The 27963-nt window shown below is 34.1% G+C and overlaps 1 protein-coding gene and 1 long non-coding RNA gene across 2 annotated transcripts in view; one reads left to right on the top strand and one right to left on the bottom strand.

The window, feature by feature from the left end:
- The window catches only part of LOC138143314 (uncharacterized), a 358919-nt gene that overhangs the window by 26200 nt on the left and 304756 nt on the right, over positions 1 to 27963 (top strand). The window lies entirely within an intron of this gene.
- FAM171B (family with sequence similarity 171 member B) overlaps positions 1 to 27963 on the bottom strand; it is an 87398-nt gene that overhangs the window by 10900 nt on the left and 48535 nt on the right. The window contains exons 2-4 of the mRNA XM_069064513.1: positions 9331 to 9564; positions 6002 to 6094; positions 3482 to 3640 (exon numbers count right to left, since the gene is read on the bottom strand). Of these exons, the coding sequence (XP_068920614.1) occupies positions 3482 to 3640; positions 6002 to 6094; positions 9331 to 9564 (486 nt within the window). The remainder of the gene's footprint in view (positions 1 to 3481; positions 3641 to 6001; positions 6095 to 9330; positions 9565 to 27963) is intronic.

Here is a 27963-nt window from a genome sequence, read left to right as displayed (position 1 = left end):
TTTGACCATTTTATTATCCATAGAATTGATACTAGTATATACTGAGATTTTAAATTTTAAAAAGGGTTTAATAAAACATTTGCCAATATACTAGTGGTATTCTACAGTGTCAAGTTTTTCTATATTTTATCATAATGATGCCTCTTAAAACTTTAGAAGACACATATTAGTTCTATACAGTAAATAGAAAATAAGTTTTCCCTCATTATTCTCCTTTGATCACTCATACTGTCAAACCAAATAGTACTATATACTTCAAATATTAAAAATAAATTCTGTGATATGATTCTTGAAAAAGAAAATTTTCAAGTACCTGCATAATTAGAGATGTCTCCTCAGAGGCACTTCATACAGAAAACTGATTTATATTAAACAGAAATTAACTTCTACTTTCTCATGGAGCCAGAACACTCTACATTTTAACGACTTTAGTAAAAATCATAGAAAACATATGTAAAACAGTTTCCTAATGTAAAATAATATATTTTCCCTTTTTCAGCTCAACTCTTGCCTCTTTGGCTCAAAAAGTGAAATAAGAGTATTTAGGCCACGAAGTTTTGGATGTCCATAACACTGACAATTGTCTATAATAGAAAATAAGGAAAAATACTGATCACAAACTAGAAAAATAATCAATCATGAAGTAAATTTGATTTTTTAAAAAGATAAATAAAAATAAATATAAAATGCTATATAGCCTACTGGCATTGTCATACATTTTAATATTTGGAAAAGTCATGTATCTGGCTCTAGGAAGGGGGCCCTCCTTTTCCATCTTGGTTACATCTAGACAGTGGTTTCATGCTCTCACTGAAGCATATCCTATGGAGACTGCCTTACCACAACTCTCAGGCTATAACCAAGCTAAAGCATAGGCAAGGAGTTTAGAACAGAGGAGGAAAAATAGGCACACAAAGTAGGAAAAAGTGAAAGAAAAAGGGCCATATATCCAGCAATATGTCTCTAAAGTATGCCAGTGTAAGCAAGTAAGTCAATAGTGACATTCATTCTTTAGCCTTTATTCAGTATTAAGGACTGGGATTTTTTTCCCCTATGCCTTTGGTGTCTTCACTTCCTTCATATACTTTATATGCAAATTTCTAAACTCCCTGAAGACTGTATTACCTCCAACACTAATTTCCTCATTTCACTAATTCACTTGGTCGATACATCTGGCTTAACCATCTTTACTCTCTTTAGTGTTACTGTTAGTGTCATATTTGGGCTCAAGCACAATGGAATATTATCCCTGCTAGCAAAAACAGTTTGCATATTAACCTTTGTTAAGCTTTTTCATCTTTCTTCTGTTTGTTATTCTTTAACAATTTTTCACTTTAAATGTCTTTGAGATGATTCTGCTTAGTTGAGTTGCATGCCAAAGTTACTTTAAACTGCTTTTAATTTCCACTGCTTCTATCTGCTTTACAAGATTATACTTCTTACAGTTATTCATCATCCTTCTTTATAAGAGTTTAAAAACAAGTTTATGTTGTAAACCAGTGTTGCCTTGGACTGACATCTCTCTGCATGCAAGAGAATCAAGTATTTGATTTCTTTTAGTAAGAGAAATTTTTACTACCATTTACTCTAAATTACAAACCATGAATCTCAATTACATATAAACAAAACATTTAACTGCCTTAAGAGATTTTATTGTCTTTGTAACAACTGCAAAGTTTGAAATTATTTCTATAGATACATAGTCAAAATGATGCTACTTTCCCCCATCAATGTAGACTGCAACCCATTTGTGTCTTTTCATCCTATGTGATTTCTGACCATGTATTTCCATAGGCACTTCATCAAGAATTTAATCATAATATTGGACACTTTCATGAAAGTGTTTTTAAAAATAATTCATTATTTATTTTAACATTCTTTTCTTTTTACATTTTTAGTTTCAAATTCTATCCCCTTTTCCAACCCCTCCCACACTCACTAAGAAATCTCACATGCGAAATCATGGAAAACATTTCCATATTAGCCATATTGCCAAAAAAAAAACAGTAACAAAAAATAAAGCAAGAAAATTATACTTCAATTTGCACTCAGAGTTCATCAGTTCTCTCTCTGGAGATGGACACCATTTTTTTAATCATGAGTCCTTTGGAATTGTCTTGGATCATTGTGTTGATCATAGTAGTCAAGACTTTCGTAGTTGATCATCATTACAACATTGCTGTTACTGTGCACAATGATCTCCAAGTTCTTTTCACTTCAATATGCATCAGTTTATATAGGTCTTCTCAAGATTTTTTTCTGAAACCAACCCCCTTGGCATTTCTTATAGCACAATAGTACTCCATCACAAATATATGAAACAACCAGTTCAAATATTCTCCAACTGATGAGTTTCTCCTCAATTTCCAATTCTTTACCATGACAAAAAAAAAGCTGCTTTACCCAGGAAGAACTCCTGATCCCCTATAGCCAAAAGTACTAGTCTATTCTTGATTGTGAAACTGTGAACAGGTTGCCTATTCTCCTGAAGCCACAAGCATTAGTGCTCCTCTCTGCCTTGGGATAGAGATCAAGGCCCCTACTCTCTTGTGACCAACCACAAGTACTCCTTTCTACATTGACGTTTTATCCAGAACTGCTTATGGGCAAAAGTGCCGATCAGTTCCAGCTGTACACGGTGCCAGCAAAAGGAAACCTGCAATTTCTTTCTAAACAGTTGTCCAACCCCCTTACTGTCTATGGATTGAGAGCTGCTGCCTCTTCCACGGGTGGTACTGCCATTACATGTGCTCCAGGCAGGTCTCCAGTCTGATGTCACATAACTCCCCTGACAAACTTTTAAGTTGTTTTAAACTGGAAAAATGTCTCACCCTGACCTTTTGTTGGATGTGTTACTCCACCATTTGATTTGAGGTGTTATTTTAAAGTTGTTTGGAGTAGAATATTGGGAGAGCTCAGCTGGAAGAGTTCTGACATTTTAGTCCCCTAAAAATCTTTTAATATTTGGTAGGTACTATTATTATGCTCATCTCTCATCTCTCATTCATACTACAAGACCAACCCATGTCCTTTCCAGTCATACATGTTTTGTAATGATTATTTGTATGAAATTTCTTGGGTACAGGTTATAACTGGAAATATGTTGCAGACTACTTATAGACACTAAGTATAGATTAACTTCTAGGTAGTGATATCTGAGAAGTTAAAATTAAGAATGAAAAAAAATTTCTTTCTAAAGGTGTTCTTTGGGCTAGAAAAGTACACTGGAAATGAAATTCATATTAATTTCAAATGTAATTATAGCAAGTACTGTAGGGAGCTAATTGCACTTTTACATAAAAGGAAGGCTGACAGAGACATCTTGATAATAGATATGGGATTCAAGGGTATATGAATTACTCAACTTCAAATGTGTGCCTAAGCAACACATCTCAACATTTACTTAAAAGTATAGGGGATGTGCTTATGTCCTTATAATACATTTAAATTCAATTACAAGACTAAGAAGAACATTAAATACCTGATTTATTGAGAAGAATTCCCGTCGTGTAAAGAAAGTTATCTACTTTCAGAAACTGTTGTAGCACTGTAAGATAGCCCGTGACATTACTAATATGATGACTGCTGGGAAGTTTAATTAAACCCTTTGGAAACTGTACACTTGGTTGAGATTTGGCATCTGAAAAAATAATTTTTTTATTTAGCAAACAGTAAAATTAAGTAAACAAACTATTGCATTGGGAACAGATGTAAAACAATGACATGGATTAGTGTTTGTACTAGAAGTCATTCTTCTCCAAAATTTCTTTTCTTATTTGTAAAATTAGGAAAGCAATAACAAATGCTTTCAAAAAGGGGGTACAGAGAAACAATCTTTCCTAATTTCTAATTCAATCCAGCTGCACAAATCAGTGCTTTCTGGAGTACAGGACAGTAACTTGCAGTTTGGGTATTGTTGGGCCAGGAACTAGAATTTCATCAGTGTTAAGAATTCACAGTGCAAGGGGTGGGGTGGGGAGAACCCTTACCATGCAGACTGTCAATTTGTCTGTAGCTTATACTCTTTGAGAATTACCTGGGAGTACTGAGAGATGAGCTAGCTAATCCATGGTCCCAGAACTAGTATGTATTAAGGGCAGTACTTGAATCCACATCTTTTGACTCCAAGGTTTGTTTGGGTTTTTTGGCCCCACTACTGCACACTGCCTCTCTAACTTGTACTTATGACTTATCAATAACTACTCTTATGTTCACTTTTGTAGTTATGGTTTCCCTGACTCTCAGGTCACTTCATTGTAGGAGCTTTATTTTTCTTTGGAAGCAGTATGGTACAATGACGAAAGGATTGGCCTTGGAATTAGGAAGACTTAGTTTCAAGTCCTGCCTTTGACAAATTCACTTTGGGACCATGGGTAAGTCACTTAATTTTTCAAGGTCCCAGGCAACTTGCTAAAACTATAAGTAACAGAGAAGTCACTCATTTGTATTGGGGAAGGGTGGTCCCCAGATTGTGAGTTATTGCACATTGATAAAAGCCACAGGTCTGGACCCAAACAAATCCCTAAATCCACAAAATACACCCCATCTATATATCTATATGTAGACAGATAGCCAGATAAATAATTCTCTAAGTCTATAAGCTACAGACAGGTTGACAATATGCTTGGAAGGAGTTTGTTTCCATACTGTGAGTTCTCAGCACTGATGAAATTCCAGTTCCTGGTCCAACAACTCCCAAACTGCAAGTTACCTTCAATTACTCCAGAAAGCATTTGGATTCAAAGGTAGTGAAAAAAAATTGGAAGACACCCTAAAGGCTTTGGGTCTACCCAATTTGGCTAATCTAACTAGACAAATGTGTATTTTATTGAAGAACTCTATGTTTATCATAAGTCTATTTCTTGCCTCTTATAAAAAACAATAATAATTTTCATAATCAAATAATGACTAAGAAAACAATAGGTGTGCACTTTCTTGGCTCACCTCACAAAGCAAAACCACAAACCTTTAAGAATACTAGATAATCAGCATAAGCACATGTGAATCTTTTTTTAAAAGATACTCATGCATTACTTGATAATGCCTCACCTATAAAGCTTATGACAATTTCAAATTTTAATTTAGAAATAGTTGTTTGGAACTCAGAACAAAGTTTACCTTGTTCTGATTATAGCGTTATACATGGGGTTTAAGTTTTTAAGAAAGTTCACAAAAGACTATTTAACCCACAGATAGATGTACCTATACTTAATATTATTGTAGGACATAAGTACCATTTGCCATATTGTTTCTACATGCAAACCTATTCAGGTATATACTACAGGACCCTAGGAAGAGATCTCCTATCAATGTAGTCCCATCTTTTTCCAACTAAGCTTAGCAGTGGAAGAAGAGACTGTTTTCTGCACAAGCTACAACATGGTCATGGGACTCCTGATCTATATCCTGTAGTTAGGAGAGAATGAAGGATGGAAGAAAAGAGAGTTGTAGACATCACTGGCATCAGCAAGGAGGGTCTCCTATGCCTCTAGAAAGTGTGAAGAGGGGACTTCCAGCTAGATTGACACCCAATCAAGAGAATCATTTGAAGACACATGGCATTCCTTAGTGAAGTGTTTTAAACTCAGGATCTGTCTCTATTCAGAGGTGGTGGGAGACAACACATTTAGGGAAAAATAGCCAGCTTGCCATTTGGCATACAAAAAAGTTATGAAAATAATTTTAAAAGCTTCTAAATTTCCCATTGAACTCTAATGTGTGCCTGTCTTGCATACCTAAGTCATTCCTCTTGATCCTTCAATCCTGAACATTTGCCATCTTAGGAATGGAGTAAATTTCAACTAACCATTCAATATTTATTTCACATGTGATAAAATGCACACCATCATCAGAATATAGGTTTTCTAAAATGAGCAAATGTCAGTAAATATGTCTATCCTGTTAGATGATTTCCTAGATCTAATTAACCTAGTTTATTAATAAAGATTTTTAATTACATAATAATCACTTTACAAAATGGATCAAGGAATATTGTACTTACCAGATGATTTTCCAGTAACTAAAACAGTATCTTCAAATAGCCATATATTAGCTTGACTTTGAGGGAACAGTGAAAGTGTCACTGATGAATATACTGTGAAATGTAACACATTTAGAATATTTTATTAAGTGCGAGGAAGCCGCAACAAATTTAGTTCTGTTCCAACAGCTCTGAAAAGTGTTGAACAGCCCAACTGTATGATAAGAAAGTCAGGTAACTGTAAAGTCAGAAAAAACAAGAATGGAAAATATGATGGATGGAGGAAAAAAGGAAGATGAAGATGAAATGAAGAAAAAAAATCAGAGTAGATATTATGATGATGTCTACTAAAAATTAGTAGTTTACTTGCTGTGATATATAAACTTATTCCAAAGTGCTCAGGCATGTTATTTGAAATAAGATTGTCTCATGTATAGTGAATAATGTACTGGACTTGGAACATGAAAACTGGTTTCAAACCCTACTCCTCAAACAAATATAAAAATATATTTAATCAACTATGTGACCCTGGCCACTTCACTTAACCTCTCTGTACCTCAGAATCTTTAACTGTAAAATGATATGGTTGGACTGGATATCCTCTAAGGACCAGGCAGAACAAAAACTAACCAATTTTGCAGATGATATCCTTTCAAATACCTGAGGGCTATTATGTCCCACCTAATTCTTTCCTACCTGTTCTTTCAATCAATTTTCCTGTGACATTTATCATTCTAAATGCTATCCTTTACATAATATCCAGATTGTCAATATTCCTCCTAAAGTGTGGCACTCAGAACAGAACAGAATTCTCTATTTTTCCTAATCCGCAGACCATATACCAGCACTGTCACAGACCTCTGAATTCTATGCTTCTAGGTAGGTGCTATTATGATATCCATTTTATATTTGAGGAAACTGAGGGAGAGATGAAGTGATTTTCTCTGAGTCACATAGCTAGTAGGTGTTTAAAACTGAATTTTAACTCAGATCTTCCTGACTCCAGGCCAGAATTCTATCCACTGTACCATGTAGTTGCCCAAGTGATACAAGTCATAGATATGTTGAAACAAACAAGATTCTTCAAGTCCTTCCTCCAAGTTGACTTCAGCTCTTTTTTTGGGTTCAGTCACTCAACCAGTTCTGATATAATTTAGCTTATATATTTAGTTTATACACAAGGATAGCTCAAAAAATTGTATGTAACATTCTGTTGAAATCCAGATATACTATGTCACTGGCATTCCACTGACAAGTTAGTATTCTGTCAAAAGGGGAAATGACATTAGTTATGAATGAACTAGTCTTGATCCTATATTTACAGCATAGATTAGGAACAAGGAAGGAATGTAGAGATCATCAAATCTAATCCCATTATTTTACAGATGAGGAGCTGAGTCCCAGAGAGGTTATGTGATTTATCCAGGGTCACACAGTAAGAAAGTATCTGAAACGGGATTACAGGAACTCTTCTTGATTCTAAAGATGTTGACTCTTTAGGGATCACATAAATGATTTTTAGCCTGTAACACACAAGTTTATCAGTTAGTTATTTTCTGATTATTTGAATTTTATTAGTCTTAACTCAACAAAACTCTATGTTGTTTATGGTCAATGTGAAGTCCTACACAACTTTTGAGTCTTAAACTGGTATGGTGTTTGGCAAATGGCAGATTCTCAATACAACTTGGTTTATCTCCCCAGTCCCACCTAAAATCTGTTCTTTGTCCTGATGGATTGATGATAGGATTCAGGGGGAATTTAATACCTTTAAGTACTTTTTAGACATTTGGCATTAACTTGACATAGTATAGTTGGTTCATAGTAAAATAAGTGATATTAAATTTATAACAATCTTAAAATCCAAATAGCATTCTTTAAATCACTATTTTAATATTAAATAAATTAATTTCATAAATAGACAATATTAAGGGCTTATTTAAAACCAAGTTTTTAAATAACAACTATTTGTCCAATTTAAAATTTTTGTTGCTGATTTAAAAATACAACTTTTTGGCTTTTGTTTCCAAATCTTCTGAGATTAAAATATAGTTAAAATTCAAGTTAGGTGCTATAGTTTTTGTTTCAATTGTATTAATAAACAGCAACATTCCTGGCCTCATCCACTCAGAATGCAACCGTAAGAAAGGGAGCTTTTCTGCTCTGTTAATACCTATTTAAGCAACCAGAACAAGTATATTAAGTAAATAAATAACTTTATTTCATCATTTTATTTATTTACTATATGACTACCATGTACCTAGTACTATAAAGTATAAAAAAATGATTATAGGATGTTTCTTATGTCCATGTATGTATACATGTAGTTATTTCCCTGTTGTCTCATTAGAATGCAATCTTGATTCTGCCAGATTTTGAGTTACAAATTTTTAAGATAAAAAACACACACACACACACACACACACACACACACACACACAAAGAATGCAATCTTGAAAACCAGACTTTCATTTTTCTCCTTTCTTTATATATTCAGTGCTTAGCAGAGGACCTTAAGTATGATAAGTGCTTGATAAATGCTTCTTGACTTCACTTTGAGTATTTATAATCTTGGTGGAGGAAGAAAACTAATTCTAGTGAAACAATCATTAGAAATTCAAAAATAAGCATATGGATTTTACTTGTGATTTCACAGGTATAGATCTCTCCAGTGAAGAAAATCAACCAACATAAGTTATCACCTTTTCTGTAACTTGGAGTCTTAGAAAGTTGCCTAGAACATTGAAAAGGTAAGTATCTATAGTGTCTAAGATCACACAACTATGTGTCAGAGATGGACCTCAAACCCATGGCTTCGTGGTGAGGTTGGCTCTCTATTATATCACAATTTACTCATAAGTAATCAAAAAATATACAATTACACCCTACATTGTGTGACAGACTATAAATACAGATGGAGTTTAGAACAGATAGAAATAGATCAACATTGGTTAGAGCACTTAGAGAAAACTTGATGAAGAGGTGCATGAAAAAAGCCTTAAAGAATGAAGACAAATATTTATATAGGTTGAGGTGAACTGGAAGGCACTTATACATTGTTTTAAACAATTTTATCAATAACTTGCACCATGCATGTGAATAAATTAGAAATTACTATTTATTGCCCCCAAATGGAAAATTTACTGAAATAAGCACTTTCTTGTAATTAGCATCTACAACTATAAGCTTTTTTACACGAATTTGATTTTAAAAAAAATTTTAAATAGCATTTAAATGAAACCATAATACAAGGTAAAAATTCCTCCTCTTTTGCTTTAGATTGGCATTCAGTCCTGACTTTTCAAAGAAGAGGGGAAAAAATTAATTAGTAATATTTATAAAGAACTTACTTGGCATTCTTCTAGTCTTCCAAGGTAATGGTGTTAGCAGGTAGCCATCTTTGTAAGCTGTGATAGTCAAGCTGACACCTAATTTATAGGGGACTTTTATTAACACAGCTCCATTGTTTCCAGTTACCGTAGAATTTGTCTTTGTGTAGTTCACATACACTTCTACAATTGCTTGGCGTAGATATTGACGACTGATGATATCATTCACATGAACTTTCAGTAAAAACAGAGATACTAAAAGGAAAAAAGAAGCCAGATATTAGTATTGAAGTATGTTCTATACTGGATATATGTGTAGTAAAATACTGTCCAAAATTGTTTCTTGTGCAATAGCACAGAAAATTAATTTGTGGAATTTGATATATTTGCTCCTGTGTCTCTCCATTATACATACATATATATATATATTTTTTTTTTTTAACCTAACAAAAATATTTGTCTAAACTGGAATCTCTTTTCAAAAGGAAAGAAAAAGAAACATGTAAAGAATATTTTCTCTCCAAAAACATGCAATATTATAACATTTCAATGAGCTTCATAAAACTGAGCCAAGTTAATTCCAATTCTCGCCAACAAGGAATGGGGCATACCTCCACAGAAACTTATCCATTTATGTTTGTGGCCTTTAAAGTATTTATTTGGTCATATTCTTCATAAGATCAAAAGGAACTTTCTAGTACTGAATGTAATAGAAAATTATTATAGAAGAAAAGTTTTGAACAAAATAAATCATCTTTCTTGTTTTAAAGCTCTAAAATATAGCAATAATGGATTTTTTTTCTTAACATGATAAGTAGGATTCATAAAAATACGGCAGGGGAGGGGAGGCCAGGTGGCTCAGTGAGTAAGAACACCAGCTCCAGTGTTGGGATGACCTGGAGATCAAATCCCGGGCTCAGACACTCAGCACCACACCCAGAAATAACTGGCCATGTAACCTTGAGCAAGTTACTTAACCCCGATTGCTTTAAAAAAAAAAAATATGGCAGGGGCAAAGCAAGGAAATATTATTTTTACTACTATTCAGTACAGGACTAGAAAAGTTAGTTATAGTAGTAAGACAAGAAAAAGAAGTAATATATAAGCACAAAAAAGAAACAAAATTTGCTTTTTGTACACGATATGATGGTTTACTTAGAGAACCCTAAAAAGTCAACTAAAAATTAAACAATAATTTTAGTAAAGTTGCAAGAATGTAAAATAAATCCATATAAATCATCATTTTAATATAACATCAACAAAACTCAGGGGGCGGCCAGGTAGCACAGCTAGTAAGAGCACCGGCTCCAGTGTCAGGATGACCTGGGGATCAAATCTGGGCTTAGATACTTAGTTAGCACCACACCCAGAAAAAACTGGCTGTGTAACCTTGAGCAAGTTATTTAACCCCGATTGCTTTAAAAAAAAAAACTCAGCAAGAAGAGAAGAGAGAAATTCACTTTTAAAATAACTATAGAATATATAAAGTTCTTGAGAGACTATCTTTGGAAATCAAGATAACATAGGAACTATATGAATTTGACAACTATTGTTGTCAATGAACAGAACAACATTTATGATGATAAAGACAGACCTAAATAATTGGAGAAATATTGTTTGTAGGCAGGTCAAATCAATAAAAGAGAAGTGAGAATGCTACTCAAATTTATTGTTTATTCCTTGTAATACCAAGGTGCCAAAAAATTACTCTGTACAAATGGAATTACTTAGTAGAACTAGAAAAAAATGATAACAAAATTCATCTGGAGGAGTAAAAAATCAAGAATCTCAAGGAAAACAATCAGGAAAAATTGGAAAGTAGTGGAGCTAGAAGTTCTAGATCTATATTACAAAGCAGTAAGTATCAAAATGATTTGGTACTGGTTAAAAAGCAAGGAGGACAATCAATGGAAGACAGTAGGACTATAACATATAGATGCAATCCACCTTACTAAATTAATGATTGATAACTTAAAGATCACTACTACTGGGGTCACTATTAGAAAAAAAACTTCCAGACAGTAATCTGTCAGAAAGTAGATTTAGATCAATACCTCATACCACATGCCACAGCAATCTCCAAATGGATACATCACCTACATACAAAAAGTCAATTCATAAAAATATTAGACAAACAAGGAATAAATTATATTACAGAGTTATGAAGAGAGAAGAGGTCAAGAATAAATAAGTGATAAAAACAATCAATGAAGATAAAATAGACAATTTTGATTACATAAAATTGTTTTCTGACAAATCCAATGTAGGTAAGTGTAGAAGACAAACAGTTAATGGGGGGTAACATTTTTGCCACAATTTCCTCTGACACAGGACTCTTTTCCATGATTTATAAGGAACAGATTCAAATTTATCGGTCGTTCGCCAATTGATAATGGTCAAAGGACATAGAATGTACATTTCTCAAAGGAAGAAATCCAAGCTGCCTACAGCAATGTAAAAAAGAAAAAGCTCCAAACCACTAATAACCAGAGGCAACCCTTTTATTCTACCTCATAACTATCAGATTGGCAAACAAAAAAGGAAAATAAATGTTGGAAGGACCATGGGAAAAACTGATTTCCATCACTGCAGTACATGTACTCAAAATTCCTTTTAATTGTCAATAATCAGGTCAAAAAAAAGATGAAATTTGAGCTTTTAAAAAAAAGCAAAACAACTTCAACAATCTACTTAGATTCTAAATTTTATGATTATGCCAAATCTAAGCAAAAACTCAAGAGGTAGAATCAGGACACAAATTGCAAACAGGGAAAAGCCATTTCCTTGCCACAAAAATGGAAAATTTCATGGGAAAGAAACACTCATTTTGTTCCACTGGAGCCTGTTGTTTAAAACAATGATTTACCAAAATAAAGAAATGGATAACATAAAGAGAGCTTTTATGACCCAAGGACATCCACATAGATACTTTAAAAAGGGCCCAGAATTGGAAATTAAGGGGGTGCCCATCAATTGGGGAATGGCTGAATAAGTTGTGGTATATGCATGTTATGGAATACTATTGTGTTATAAGAAACGAGGAGCAGACGGCCTTCATATTTACCTGGAGAGGCTTATACAAACTGATGCTGAGTGAGAGGAGTAGAGCCAGGAGAGATTACAGACACAACTTATGAGTGATGACCAACTTTGATAGACTGGACTTCTCTCAGCAATGCAGTGATATAAGTCAATTGGTTTTATGCCCTCTTTACCATTTTTCATTCCAGCTGATACAATCCGTCTTTATAACCTGACTAATGTATAATGTGAAAGTATTTACAGATCCTATACTTGACTATATGCCACCATGGGGAGGAGGGGAGGGAGGGGGACAAAATGTGAAACTCAAGGAATTGTGGAATTGAATCCTGTAAACTAAAAGGAAGCAAACAAATTAATTTTAAAAAAAATTTTTAATGATTATAAAAAAAAAGGGGCCCGGATTATTCAACTATTCCTCTCAGCTTCTTCTTGCTGTCCATGAAACCTAATTTCTCAATGTGATTCACTGACATGAAATAACTCTCCTTCAAGATCTCAGAAATCTCTTCATACTCATGATTGTTTCTGCTCACTTCACAAGCTCCCTTCTGGCTCTATCTCCCTGATTCCTTATCCTCTCCAAGCACTACCTATTTGTCCTCAGGTAGCTATATGGCACAGTAGATAAAGCACTAGGCCTAGATGCAGGAAGATCTGAATTCAAATCTAGTCTGACACTTAGTAGCTGTGTGACCTTAAGCAAATCATTTAACCTCTGTCTGCCTCAGTCTCCTCAAATGTAAACTTCCCAAGATTGTTGTGAGGATTAAATGAAATTATAATTGTAAAGTATTTAGTGTAATGGCTGGCACATGGGCACTTAATAAATGTGTGTACTCTTCTCCTTGTGTTTTTGATAAACATCAACCATATTTACTGTACTTTAGGACATGTACATCTTAGTAGCTTTCAGTTCTTGGTTGAAACATCATTCCTATCTAAGGGTGAAATTAGAACTATAGTAACAAAAAGCTGCATACAAAGACAAGAAAAATATATTTATCTTTGGAAGGGACTTGAAAGATCATATAATCTAACCTCAAAGTTAAAGGCTTTCCCAAGGTAGCCAATGGAAAAGCAAGGATTCAAAATCAGTAATCTGATTAAATCTAAAGTCAGTGTTCTTTCTACTATAAATGACTCCCCTTTATTAATCACTATGCTGAACTGATCACCCTACTCTCCAGGGGGCTGCTGAACAAAATTGATATGAAATTATTAAGTCAAAAATAAGGGGGAAAATAACATTATAGTACTGAATAAACTTTAGAGAAGTGATTATGTAAACCATATATTTATGTGCTATTAAACGCTAAGTAATAAATCATATCAGAGACCATCTTTGGAGAAATAATTTGTATAACTAATTTTCTCTATTAATAATTATAATTGAAGTAATATTTATAGTTTTAAAGATATGACATAATTTTGTTTTAACTAATGTTACCATGCCTATTTATATCCTTTATATTAAATGGATAGGGTAGTTAGGTGGCACAGTGGATACAGTACCATGCATGGAGTCAGGAAGATATCTTTTCATGAGTTTAAATCTGGCCTCAGACACTTATGAGCTGTGTGACCCTGGGCAAGTCACTGAACCCTGTTTACCTCAATTCCTCATTTGTAAAATGAGCTGGAAAAGGAAATGTAAGATCACTCTGCCAAGAAAATCCCAAATGGGGTCATGAAGTGTTGAACATGACAGAACAACAGGAACAAAAATTATATGGACCTAGCAAATAAGGGACTTGAAAGTGAATTCTACTGATTGTAGAGCAACAACAACCAAATGTATACAAGAATGTAGAGACAGGGTCAGAGACTGTAACTATGACTTCATCAGCATAGAGTTCCCAGGTAAAGAAAGATTCCACCAAAGCATGTCAGTACCTTCTTTACAACTTACAGTGTTAGAACACCAATTAGTGAACTAAGAGATTCAATGACTAGCTTAAGATCACATAGTCAGTATGTGTCAGAGGTATAACATGAACCAAGTCCTCCTGGTTTCAAGGCTGACTATCCACTGTTAGATTCTATAATGAAATGTAACTATGCCATTTTTTTAAAAAGCAAATATTACTAACTCAGAGAATCTTGAAGAGACTTTATGAACTGATACAGAAAGCAGAAACAAAAAGTCTACATAATAACTATAGAATTTTAAGGGAAAACACCACTTTAAGATATTAGTTCAGTGACTATTTTTATTTTAGAAGATGAGAAGTGAAATATGCATCTCCCCTTACAGTTCAGGTAGTAGACTAAGTGGAGAAAGAGGAATATATTTTTAGATGTGGCAAATACATTGGTTCTACTTGGCTATTCTTTGTTATAATGACCAGTCCTGAGGAGTAGGATTCATTAGGAAATAAAAGTATCATTTTTGAAAAACAATTATTTTATGAGTATAGGGAGAAAGCAAACAGCCAATTTTAATCCAAAGAAGTGCGATGAGAATAACCCCTCCCTCACTTCTCTACAAGGGTGTTATGGGAATGGGAATCTAAGATCTTCCCTGCCCCTAGGGCCTTTGATAGACTTAAGTGACTCTGAGAACCTTCCTTGATTTGAAAATATACTCTGCCCCTTAATAGGCTGAATGTGGTCACATAGAGCCTGTGGCAGGAGACTTGGTTTTCAGGAATGCCCACACCTTGTTGCTTTGTGATTGAGCAGTGAGTCAAGAGGGCTGTCACATTCTCTGATCCAGGAGGTTATATATACCCTGATGTGAGGTTTTGTTTTGGGGCTCACTTTGAGAAGAGTTGTGTGATTTGACCAGATGAAACTCTGGGCAACTGTTGAGCCCCGCTCTTTGAAAACCCAGATGCTGGTGCTTCCCTCTCTGGTAACTGACTAGGTATGGATGTAATGGTCAGATAGCTGGAAGCCTGTCTGCCGATCTGTTTCTCTGTCTGCTTGTAACTTCTGCTTATAATTTGTTTGTATTCTCTGAAGTTCGGGGTGCTGACCTTTTTCCCCTGAACTAGGTAAATGACTTATGTTTGATTAAAGTAAGATTGTTAACCCATTTTGAGGTGCTTTCCTTTAGAAAAGCAGATCTAAGAATATGTCTTTGCAGCCGCTCTGGGTATGCTAGGGTGCTTGCTGCTACAAAGGGTGAGATTTTAAAGATATGGAATTTTGTATATAAAGTTTAACTTACTTGATGTTTTTTTTAGTTTTGCTTAACTTTTTTTCCCTTTTCTATAAGAGTAGGATATTGAATAATGAAGGATATGTTGGATATATTGAATAATGAAGACAATGTAAAAACAGGAGATAAAGACAATTTTTCTTTTTTAAATTAAAATTTATTTTATTTTCAGTTTCAAATTCTCTCCCTCCCTCCAAGCCCTCCTCCACCCATTGAGCAGGCAAGAAATTCCATAATCATTACACACAGGAAGTCATACAAAACATATTTCTGATTAGCCATGCCGCCCCCCAAAAAGGAAAAAGAAAATAATGTGAAAAAATAAACTTCAATCTGTTCTTTTTGCCAATCATTCTATGTTCATAAGTCCTTTGTAATTGTGGTAGATCATCATATTGCTCTTTCAAAGTTGATTATCATTACAATACTGCTATTACTATGTAGATTGTTCTGGTTCTGCTCATTTCACTTTGCATCATTTCACATGTCTTACCACATTTTCCTGAAAACACCTCTTACATCATTTCTTATAGCACATTATAATACTCCATCATCTTCATATACCATAATGTTCAGTCATTTCCCAAATAATGGACATCTCATTTTCCAATCCTCTGTCACCATTAAAAGAACTGCTATACCTACTTTTGTACATAAGGAAAAAAAATAAGTCATTTTTCTTTTTCTTTGATCACTTTGGAGTAATGGAATTCTGGGTCAAAAGGTACAAATAGTTTTATAGCTTTTGGAGTATACCAGAATGGTTGGACTAGTTCACAGCTCCACCAACAGTACATCAGTGTAACTATTTTGCCATATCCTCTCTAGCACTTGTCATTTTTCTTTTCTGTCATCTTAGCCAATTTTATCAATGTGAAGTGTACCTCACAGTTGTTTAATTTGTATTTCTCTAATCAGCAGTGATTTAGATCATTTTTCATAAGACCACTTATACCTTTGATTTCTTCCTCTGAAAAATGACTGTTCATATCCTTTGACCATTTATCAATTAAGGAATTGTTCTTACTCTTCTAAATCAGGCTAAATTCACTATGAATTTGATAAATGGGAACTTTGAGCAAGAAATTTGCTGCAAAAATTTTTCTCAGTTTCCTATTTTTCTTCTAATTTTGACAACATTGATTTTTATTCAAAAATTTTATTTTATGTAATAAAAATTATCCAATTTACATTCCATGAACCTATCTCTTATGTGGTCATGAACTCTTCCCTTACCCATAGATCTGAAGGAAATTTCTTCCATGCTCCACTAATTTGCTCATTTTTCTTATTGCTTATTATTTTTCATGTTTAAATCATGTACCCATTTTAAACTTATCTAGGTAAAGGGTGTGAAATGTTGATCAATGCCTAGTTTCTGGCAGACTACTTTCCAGTTTTCCCAGCAGATTTTGTCAAATAGTGAGGTTTTGCCCCTTAAACTGGGATCTTTGGGCTTATGAAACACTAGGTTACTGTGATCATTATATATCATGTACCTAATCTGATCCACTGATCAACTATTATATTTCTTATTCAGTACCAAAATGTTTTGATGATTACAACTCTGTAGTTGTAATGAGTTCCAGTACTGCCCCATTACTTAGCATTTTTTTCATTAATTCCCTTGATATTTTTTTACCTTTTGTTTCTTCAGATGAATTTGGTTGTTATATTTTTCTAGTTATATTAAGCAATTCTTTGGTAGGTTGATTGGAATGGCACTGAATAAGAAAATTAACTTGGGCAATATTGCTATTTTTATTATAATGGATTGTCCTATCCATTAACCATTAATATTTCTCCAGTTGTTTAGATGTTTTCAATTGTGTGAAAACTGTTTTATAACTATGTTCACATAATTCTTGTGTGTGTCTTGGCAGGTAAATTCCTAAGTATTTTATAGAGTCTGCACTCATTTCAAATGAAATTTCTCTTTTTCTTGTTCCAAGGTTTTGTTGGTAATATATAGAAATGTTGATGCTTTGTGTAGGTTTATTTCATATTCTTCAACTTTGCGTGTTATTAAATGTTTTAATCAGTTTTTCTTTAATGGACTCTCTAGGGTTCTCTAAATAAACTATCATTATCATATATGGAAAGTGTGAGTTTTGTTTCTTCATTGCCTAATGATTATTATTTTTCTTGTTTTATTGTTTTAACTAGCTTTCCTAATACAATGTTGAATAATAACAGAAATAGTGGACACACTTACTTTATTCCTGATCTTATCAAGAAGGTTATTAGGTTATCCCTATAAGAGATAATACTTGCTCTTAGTTTTAGACAGATACTAATCATTTGAAGAAAAGTTCCATTTATTCCCATGCTTCCTAATGTTTTGATAGGAATGGTTGCTGTATTTTGTCAAAGACCTACAATTTTTGTTATTTTTCTGCATTCCTACTATAAATCCAGCCTGGTCACAGTATATGATCTTTAGGATATTGTTGTGATCTCCTTGACAATATTTCACTTAAAATATTTGCATCAACATTCTTTAGGAAATTGGGTTTTAGTTTTCTTTATGTTTTGTTCTCCTTGGCTTAAGTAGCAAAATCAAATTTGTGCCATAGGGAAAAAAATGATAGGAGTCCTTCTTGGCCTACTTTTTTCAAACAGTTTATATACTACTGGAATTCCTCATTCCTTAAATGTTTGATAGAATTCACTTGGAAATCCATCTGGTCTTGGGATTTTTTCTTAGGGAGTTCATTTATGACTTGTTTGATTTCTTTTTGTAAGATAAGATCATTTGAGTATGATATGTTCTATTCTGTTAATTTGGGTAATTTATGTTTTTGTAAATATTGATTCATCTTATCAAAATTATCAGTTTTACTGACACATGGTTGGGGAAAATAGCTCCCAATAATTGGTTTTATTTCACCTTCATTGATTGTACATTCACTCTTTTTCATTTCTGAAACTGGCAATTTAGTATTTTTCTTTCTTTTTTAAAATCAAATTATCCAATTGTTGATATATTTTGTTGTTTTTTCCCCAGGAAAACAGATCCTAGTTTTATTTGTTAGTTCAAATTTTTTTTTAATTTTTCAATTGTATCCATCTCTTATTTGATTTTCAGGATTTATGCTTTGGTGTTTAATTGGTGGGGGGGATGTTAATTTGCTGTTTTTCTTGTTTTCTTTTTAAGTGCATACTCAAATTCATTGAACTGCTATTTTATTGGTGTAAGCATTTAGAGATATAAATATTCCCTTAAATATTGTTCTGGCTATATTCCACAAATTCTGGTATATTGTCTCTTAGTCATTATCTTTAAATGAAAATATTGGTTGTTTCTATGATTTGTTTTTTGATCCACTCATGATTAAAGATTGGGTTATTTAGTTTCTATTAATTTTTCATCTTTGCTTCAAAGATTCTATACTAGTGGGGGACCTTAATCTCCCCCTCTCTGAACTTGATAAGTCCAACCACAAAATAAATAGGAAAGAAATTAAGGAGGTGAACAGAATTTTAGAGAGGCTAGATAAGATAGATCTCTGGAGAAAACAAAATGGGGATAAAAAGGAATATACCTTCTTCTCAGTGGTACATTGTACATACACAAAAATAGACCATGTACTAGGACATAAAAACCTCACAATTCAGTGCAGAAAGGCAGAAATAATAAATGCATCATTCTCAGATCATGATGCAATAAAAATCATATGCAATAAAGGGCGGTGGAAAGACAGACTAAAAACTAATCATAAACTAAACAATTTAATCCTAAAGAATGAGTGGGTCAAACAAGAAATCATAGAAACAATCAGTAACTTCATTCAAGAGAATAACAACAATGAGAAATCATACCAAAATTTGTGGGATGCTGCAAAGGCAGTTCTTAGGGGAAGTTTTATATCCCTGAGTGCATACATGAATAAATTAGAGAAAAGGGAGGTCAATGAATTGGGCACGCAATTGAAAAATGTAGAAAAAGAACAAATTGAAAATCCCCAATTAAATACTAAATTAGAAATACTGAAAATCATAGAAGAGATTAATAAAATTGAAATTAAGAAAAATATTGAATTAATAAATAAAATTAAGAGTTGGTTTTATGAAAAAAAAAACCAATAAAACTGATAGACCCTTAGTTAATATGATAAAAAAAAAAACAAAGAAGAAAACCAAATTATGACTATCAAAAATAAAAAGGGTGAATCTACCTCTAATGAATAGGAAATTAAAACAATAATTAGGAATTATTTTTGCCCAGTTGTATGCACATACATTTGACAATCTTAGTGAAATGTATGTATACTTGCAAAAATATAAGTTGCCCAGATTAACTGAAGAAGAATTAAATTACTTAAATAACTCCATCTCAGAAAAAGAAATCAAACAAGTCATCAGTGAACTCCCTAGGAAAACATCTCCAGGGCCAGAGGGATTTACTAGTGAATTCCATCAAACATTTAAAGAACAATTGATTCCAATACTCTACAAACTACTTGGGAAAATTAGTGAAGAAGGAGTCCTACCAAATTCTTTTTTATAACACAAATATGGTACTCATACCTAAATCAGGAAGAGATAAAACAGAGAAAGAAAATTATAGACCAATTTCCCTCATCAATATAGATGCAAAAATTTTAAATAAAATGTTAGCAAAAAGACTACAGCAACTTATCACAAGAATAAGACACTTTGATCAGCTAGGATTTATTCCAGGAATGCAAGGATGGTTTAATATTAGGAAAACCATCAGTATAATTGATCATATCAACAATAAAATTAGCAAAAACTACATGATCATCTCAATAGATGCAGAAAAGGCTTTTGACAAAATACAACATCCATTCCCATTAAAAACACTAGAAAGTATAGGAATAAATGGAGCCTTCTTTAAAATGATAAGTAGCATCTATTTACAGTCATCAGCAAATATTACATGTAATGGGGAGAAACTAGAAGCATTTCCAATAAGATCAGGGGTGAAACAAGGATGTCCACTATCACCCCTCTTATTCAGTCTGGTACTAGAAATGTTAGCAGTAGCAATTAGAGAAGAAAAAGAACTGGTACTAGAAATGTTAGCAGTAGCAATTAGAGAAGAAAAAGAAATCAAAGGAATCAAATCAGGGAAAGAAGAGACCAAGCTATCATTCTTTGCAGATGATATGATGATATACTTAGAGAATCCTAGAGAATCAAGTAAAAAACTAGTTGAGACAATAAATAAATATGGCAAAGTTGCAGGATATAAAATAAACCCACATAAATCCTCAGCATTCCTGTATATTTCCAATGAAATTCAACAGCAAGTGATAGAAAGAAAAATCCCATTTAAAGTTACTACAGACATTATAAAATATTTGGGATCTACCTGCCAAAATAAACCCAAGATCTATATGAAGACAACTACAAAACACTTTTTACACAAATAAAGTCAGATCTAACTAATTGGAAAGACATCAACTGCTTGTGGCTGGGTCAAGCTAATATAATAAAAATGACAATTTTACCTAAATTAAATTATATATTTAGTGCCATACCAATCAATTTACCAAAAAAAACTACCTTACAGAGCTAGGAAAAATAGCAAGAAAATTCATTTGGAAGAACAAAAGGTCCAGAATATCAAGGGAATTAATGGAAAGAAATGCTAGGGATGGTGGACTAGCTATACCAGATTTTAATCTGTACTATAAAGCAGCAGTCCTCAAAACTACTTGGTACTGGTTTTGAGGAATATAGCGGATCAATTGAATAGATTGGGTACACAAGACTCAGCAGTCAATGACTATAGTATTCTACTGTTTGATAAACCCAAAGATCCCAGCTTTTGGGATAAGAACTCACTATTTGACAAAAACTGCTGGAAAAACTGGAATATAGTATGGCAGAAACTGGGCATAGACCATTATCTAACACCATATACCAAAATCAAGTCTAAATGGGTGCATGATCTAGGTATAAAGGCTGATACTATAAGTAGTCTGGGAAAGCAAGGAACAGTTTACCTGTCAGATTTGTGGAGAGGGGATGACTTTATGACCAAACAAGAATTAGAGAGCATTATAAAGTGCAAAATGGATAATTTAGGTTACATTAAATTGAAAAGCTTCAGTACAAACAAAGCCAATGTAACCAGGATAAGAGAGAAGTGGAAAATTAGGAAAGAATTTTTACAACCTATGTCACTGATAAAGGACTCATTTCTAAAAGATACAGAAAATTGAATCAAATCTATAAGAATACAAGTCATTCCCCAATTGATAAATGGTCAAAGGATATGAACAGGCAGCTTTCAGAGGAAGAAATTAAAGATATGTATAAGCATATGAAAAAATGCTCTAAATCACTATTGATTAGAGAAATGCAAATCAAAACAACTCTGAGGTACCACATCTTACCAGGCAGATTGGCTAAGATGACAAAACAGGAAAATTACAAATGCTGGAGAGGATGAGGACAAATTGGGACACTAAAGCATTGCTGGTGGAGTTGTGAACTGATCCAACCATTCTGGAGATCAATCTGGAACTATGCCCAAAGGGCTATAAATAATTTCATACCTTTTGACCCAGCAATACCACTTCTAGGGTTGTATCCCAAAGAGATAAGAGAAGTGGAAAGAAGACCCATATGTACAAAAATATTTATAGCAGCTCTTTTTGTGGTTGCAAAGAATTGGAAATTAAGGGGGTGCTCATCAATTGGGGAATGGCTGAACAAGTTGTGGTATATGCATGTTATGGAATACTATTGTGCTATAAGAAACAAGGAGCAGATGGACTTCATATTTATCTGGAGAGGCTTATACGAACTGACGCTGAGTCAGAAGAGTAGAGCCAGGAGAAATCTGTACACAATTACAAACACAATGTATGTGTGACGACCAACTTTGATAGACTGGACTCTTCTCAGAAATATAGAGTCATAAGTCAATCCCAAAAGACTCATGATAGGAGAGAGATGTTTACATCCAGAGAAAGAACTGAGTTTGAACCCAGATTGAAGCAAACTACCTGCTCTTTTTCTTTTTCTTATTTGGTTTTGTTTCCTCTTTCCCATTGTTCATTGCATCTGATATGAGCCTTCTTTATAACCTGTCTAATGACTAATGTGAAAGTATTTGCAGATGCTATACTTGATTGTATGCCACCATGGGGGAGAAGGGGAGAGGGAGAGAAAATATGAAGCTCAAGGAATTGTGGAAATGAATCTTGTAAACTAAAAATAACAAATTAATAAAGACAAAAAAATTAAAAATTAAAAAAATTTCATCTTTGCTTCAAAGATCCTTTATGGAATGTATTTTTATTACATTATGTTCAAAAAGATGAATTTAATAGTCTTGCTTTTCTGAATTTTTCTCTGAGATTTTTATGCCCTAATACATGTCCAATTTTTGTGAAGGTATCATACACAACTGAAAATTAGGCAAACTCCTTTCTATACATATGAAATATTCTCTAGAAGTCTTTGATATCTAACTTTTCTAAAATTCTATTCATCTTCTTACTTTTTTCTTGTTTATTTTTATGATTAGATTTATCTAGCTCTGAAAGGGATAAATTAAGGTTCCCCAGTAGTTTGTTTGGGCAACTAAATGCCACAATTGATAGAGTGCTTGGCCTGAATTCAGGAAGACTCATCTTCTCAAGTTCAAATTTGATCTCAGACACAATTAGTCATGTAACCCTGGGCAAGTCACTTAATTCTATTTGCCTCAGTTCCTCAACTGTAAATGAGCTGAAGAATGAAATGGCAGACTACTTACATGTCTTTGCCAAGAAAACGCCAAATGGGATCATGAAGAATCAAATAGGACTGAAATTACTGAACAACTAGTATAGTTTTACAATCTATTTCCCTTTGATAGCTCACTGAAATTTTCCTTCAAGAATCTGGATTCTAGGAGTGGCTAGGTGGCACAGTCAATAGAGCAATGGTCCTGGAGTCAGGAGGACCTGAGTTCAAATATGGCCTCAGACACTTAACACAAAAACTAGCCATGTGACCTTGGGCAAGTCACTTAACCCCAACTGCCCTGCAAAAAAAAATAAAAGAATCTGGATTCTATGTTATGTTATTAGGTATGTTCAGTATCACTATTATTTCATTGTCTGTGGTAACTTCTAGCAAAATGCAGTTTCCCTAATTATCTCTTTTAATTGAGACTACTTTTGCTTTTACTTTCTATGAGATCATACTTGCTACTCTTGCTTTTTTTTCTTCTGCAAAAGAATAATAAAATCTACTTCAATCCTTTATTTTAATTATCTCCATGTCTCTGTTTCAAGTATCTTTCTAATAAATGACTTCTGTGGTAGAAACTCTGTTCTTAGCCCAAGTGACAGGGTACTGTGATCAGTTTACCTATGACAACAATATTGAATTCTGGTTTCTGATTCATTCTGTTATCCTCTTCTCTTCCTTAAATAAGTAAGGCCCTATAAAGCCAAGCACCAGGAGCTTTCCAAAGGATGGCTACTGTGAAGCTTTTCAAGGTTCTGATCACATAGTATAGTGAGCACTCTATTTACTCAATAATAAATCAAAGCAAAACATTCACAGAAAATCAAGGTACAGCATTCACAGTGTTACAGCTTATTACAGAAAATCAAAATACAGCATTCACAACAGCTTATCACTAAAATGGTCACATAGTTTTCATCACAGTGATCACAAAGTTTTGAACAATGAACAATCATTTAGTAATTCAATCATTCAATCATCCTTAAGGGACACAAAGTAGAATTGTCAAAGGTCTCCTCTGGTGGGGCACACCAAGTTACAAATCAATTACTATTCAGTCATCATTCACTATTCAATCATCAGAAAATACACAAGCCCTCTATCCCTAGGCCACTAGTAAATTACAATTTCTCAGTCAGTACACAGTATCTGAGTAAAGTCTTCTTTCAGCTTGACTCAGGGTAGTCTCTCAGATTCCCTGGACCCCCTTCCCTGGTCCCAGGTCCTACCTGGATTCACCAAACTGTCACCTGAGTTCAAAGGCAGACAGCTCCCAGGTCCTTGTCCAGCTCTCCTGTTCCTCACTGAAGCTCACAGTGCCTAGTCCACCTTAAATCCTTCACAGTCTCTGTTCCTGGGAAGTTAAGGCTTAACAAAGCCACAAACAGGTTCATGCAAAGTACCAGCATCACAGACATGCTTCCTCAGTCTTTGGCAGTTCCAGCTGGCCCTTGGACATCTTTGGCAGCTCCCAGAAGCTCTGGCTGGCCCTCAGACTCAGCAGCTCCTCGGCAGAAGCTTCAGCTGGTTCCAAGGATCACAATCACTTTACCCAGGTTCCCAAAATCAAAATCATTCTCTCTAGCCTGGGGGGCCTTTCCTCTTCAGCCTCCCCAGTGGCAGCAGCTTCTGCCTCCTTGAAGCTTACTCCAAGAAGAGCTGACTGACCCAGAAGGGACTTCCCCTTATATACACACACAGCATTAGCTCCTTCCTGTTTCAGCCAACCCCTTCCTGTTATGTCAGCAACAGGGGTTCATACCTTTTGTTTCCTTAAGAGAGGCTTGATTAATTACTAAGCACTAAGTACTCCTCAGCTTAGCAATACAAAAGGAACTTCAAATTTCATTACTATTATAGGCCTCTGCTTCCTTGTGACTGCAACTGTTTCCCTTTGCCCTGGAGCTTCAACCAGGAACTGGATAATGGGCAACAGAGTTGTAGATGGCACCCATCTGGTTTCCAGTGCTAGTCAGGGTTTTTCTAGGATTACTTTCAATTCCTTTACTGTCTCTGGTTTCTGGGCTTCTCTCCACTGCTGATGTCATCGCCATGGCCTGGTGCTACTTTTGTCACACTGTGCTCCTTGCTGGCTCCCACTCCAGTATCTGAAGATGTTACTATCTATCTTCCTTACTATCTAAGCTTCTATTGCCTGGGAAAAAAATGTCTCACTGTGACTTCAAGGCAGATTCTTACTAGCTATGTGATTCTGGGCAAGTCACTTAACCTCTTTGCCTCAGTTTCCTCATCTATAAATTGGGATAATAAATAACATCTACCTCCCAGAGTCATTCTGAGAATCAAATGAGATAATAATTGTGAAGCACTTAGTATGGTGTTGGCCCCATCATAAGCACTTCATGAATTTTAGTTGTTACTGTTATTATTATTATATTTTGGATTTCTCACTCAGAATTCATTTTGGTCCATTTTTTAGGTTTTGTGTAAGTGGTTTGGGAGCAAGGAGGTGTAATCTATAGCCAAGTTGCTTAAACTCTAACTCTACCCTTGACTTCACCTCCCAATATCAATAATGTTTCAAAGAACAACATGTACTACCCTCAGCCACAATATTAGTATTGATCCACCTTAATCATACTAAATGAGTGGGTTCAATATATTATATAATTACTACTTTTACTGTGGGCTATTGCTGTCATAGTTAAACTGGTTAAAGTGCCCTACCACTTAGTCTAAGAACATGAGGTTCTACCACTGTATGGACCAGTTAGCTTACTCTGCTCTGTAGTTACACCCCTAACACCAGTCATCCCCTTCATAAATAAAGAAGTACAAGAGAGTTTGGATGGATCCGTATAACTAATAAAACTCTCAATGATCTCAAATAATCTCAAATAAAAATGTCAAATGATCAATCTCAAGTATACTTCTCTCCTATCATGGTGCCTGGCATATACTAGGCACTTATTAAATTCTTGTTGACTATGTATACTTGTATCAGAAGACAAGCCAGAGATGACAGGGCAGAATATTGCCTCCACTGTGAGATGCAGTCACTTTCAGTTCTTTTTCCTTTACTGATTTCCTTTAGTACTGTAAAAGAAAAAGTTCCATGTAATTGGGGGAAATGGAAAATATTATTGTAATTTTTTTAAAAGATGTCAACAAAAACATTTTTAATGATTATATGAGAACCAATTACCCTAAATCAAATTATCATTTTATCCCATGATAAAAAGCTATAATTATTTAACTGAGTGCATGTAAATGAAATATTATTATGTGCAATTGAAACTAATCCATCTCAATTACCTGAAATGGTTTTTTAGCATTCATGTGTAAAAATTTCACTTAGCTCTAAATTTAAAGTGAGAGCTGTAGTATTAGGGGTATTATATAAATGCAGCAACCACGGATACACACTTAGAAAACTTCCAGTCAAAAGAATTCCTTTCACAATTTAAGCAGCTTCTAAGTTTCCAAAAAGTGAACATGTTCAGAATATGGTGCTCACTGATAGCCATGGTTTCTCATTTTATCCAGAATTTTAAATACATTACATTAAGCATATTGTCTCTTGTGATCTCCAATTACCCCATTATCAGTTTGCTAGATGGGTGTACTTTCCTCTCTCTTCTACCTACAATCAGCAAAGAGGGATATAGGGAATTCAGGTTCTGAAAACATCCTAAGATTTAATAAACAGTCACCTTATGAATTACCTCAGGAAAGTTCAATTTCAAAAAACTTAATGTGTAAGACATCTTTAGCATCCTTTCCAGATCTAAAATCACCTCATTAGTTTAGATACAGAAAAAATGCATTAACTTTCATTCAATACAATTATCACATTTGGTAGGAGAGGAAAATATTTTTCCCTGAAATTTTCTGAGTTGCCTTTTTTAGTAATTTTTTGTTAACTGTATCTTTAAAATATAATAATAATTTGTAAAATGTATATAACATCTGTAAAAGAAATGCTAGATTGGGAGTGGGTTGGTATTTGGAGGTAATAGTAATCAAATATAAAACCCTTTAGCTCATAAGGCCCTCCAAATATATCTCTTCCAACTTTTCCAATCTTCTTACAATTTACAGCTTTCTCATTCCCATATTCTTCAATCCAGCAACACCAGTCTCCTAACTATTCTTTGCACATGACACTACATATTCTAACACTGAGTGTTTTCATGTCCTGTCCTCCATACCTTGAACTAATTCTTCATCTCTGCCTTCTGACTTCCCTGGTCTCCTTCAAGTCTCAGTTCAAGTCACCTTTTACCAGAAAGTTTTCCTAATCCCCCATAATGTCATTGCCTTCCCTCTGATGATTATCTACAATTTATCTGACATATGCCTTATTGATACATAGTCATTTTCATGTTGTCTCCCCATCACAGACTGATTTTGAAGGGAAAAAAAATCTACAGTGGGAGTTCCCCACACAAAAGAAAGTCATAGGTCCATCCAGATCCTTATCCCCAGCCAACCCCCCACCAAAAAAAATAGTTAATAGGTACTGACTATTGAGACATAGAGGAATTGGGATCCGCATCAGTTTTTAGTACAAATAGCAAAGAACTCATGGATCCTGAAGGAATAAATAGGTTGAAGTTTACCTAATCTATATCACTATTTTCTGATGTCAAGTCTAAATTTCCCTTTTCAGCTCTACCTACTGCTCCTGGTTTTGCCCTCAGAAAAATTCAAATTTTTTTTTCTATATCAAAGCCCTTCAAATACTTTATGAGCCTGACCGAAACATG

This window comes from Petaurus breviceps, unplaced genomic scaffold (genome assembly GCF_028583685.1).
Source record: "Petaurus breviceps papuanus isolate PSGF00001 unplaced genomic scaffold, PetGlider_PUasm1.0 90638, whole genome shotgun sequence".
Classification (NCBI taxonomy): Eukaryota; Metazoa; Chordata; class Mammalia; order Diprotodontia; family Petauridae; genus Petaurus; species Petaurus breviceps.
The sequence above is the reverse complement of the archived record's forward strand: the minus strand, read 5'-3'. Positions and strand labels throughout refer to the sequence as shown.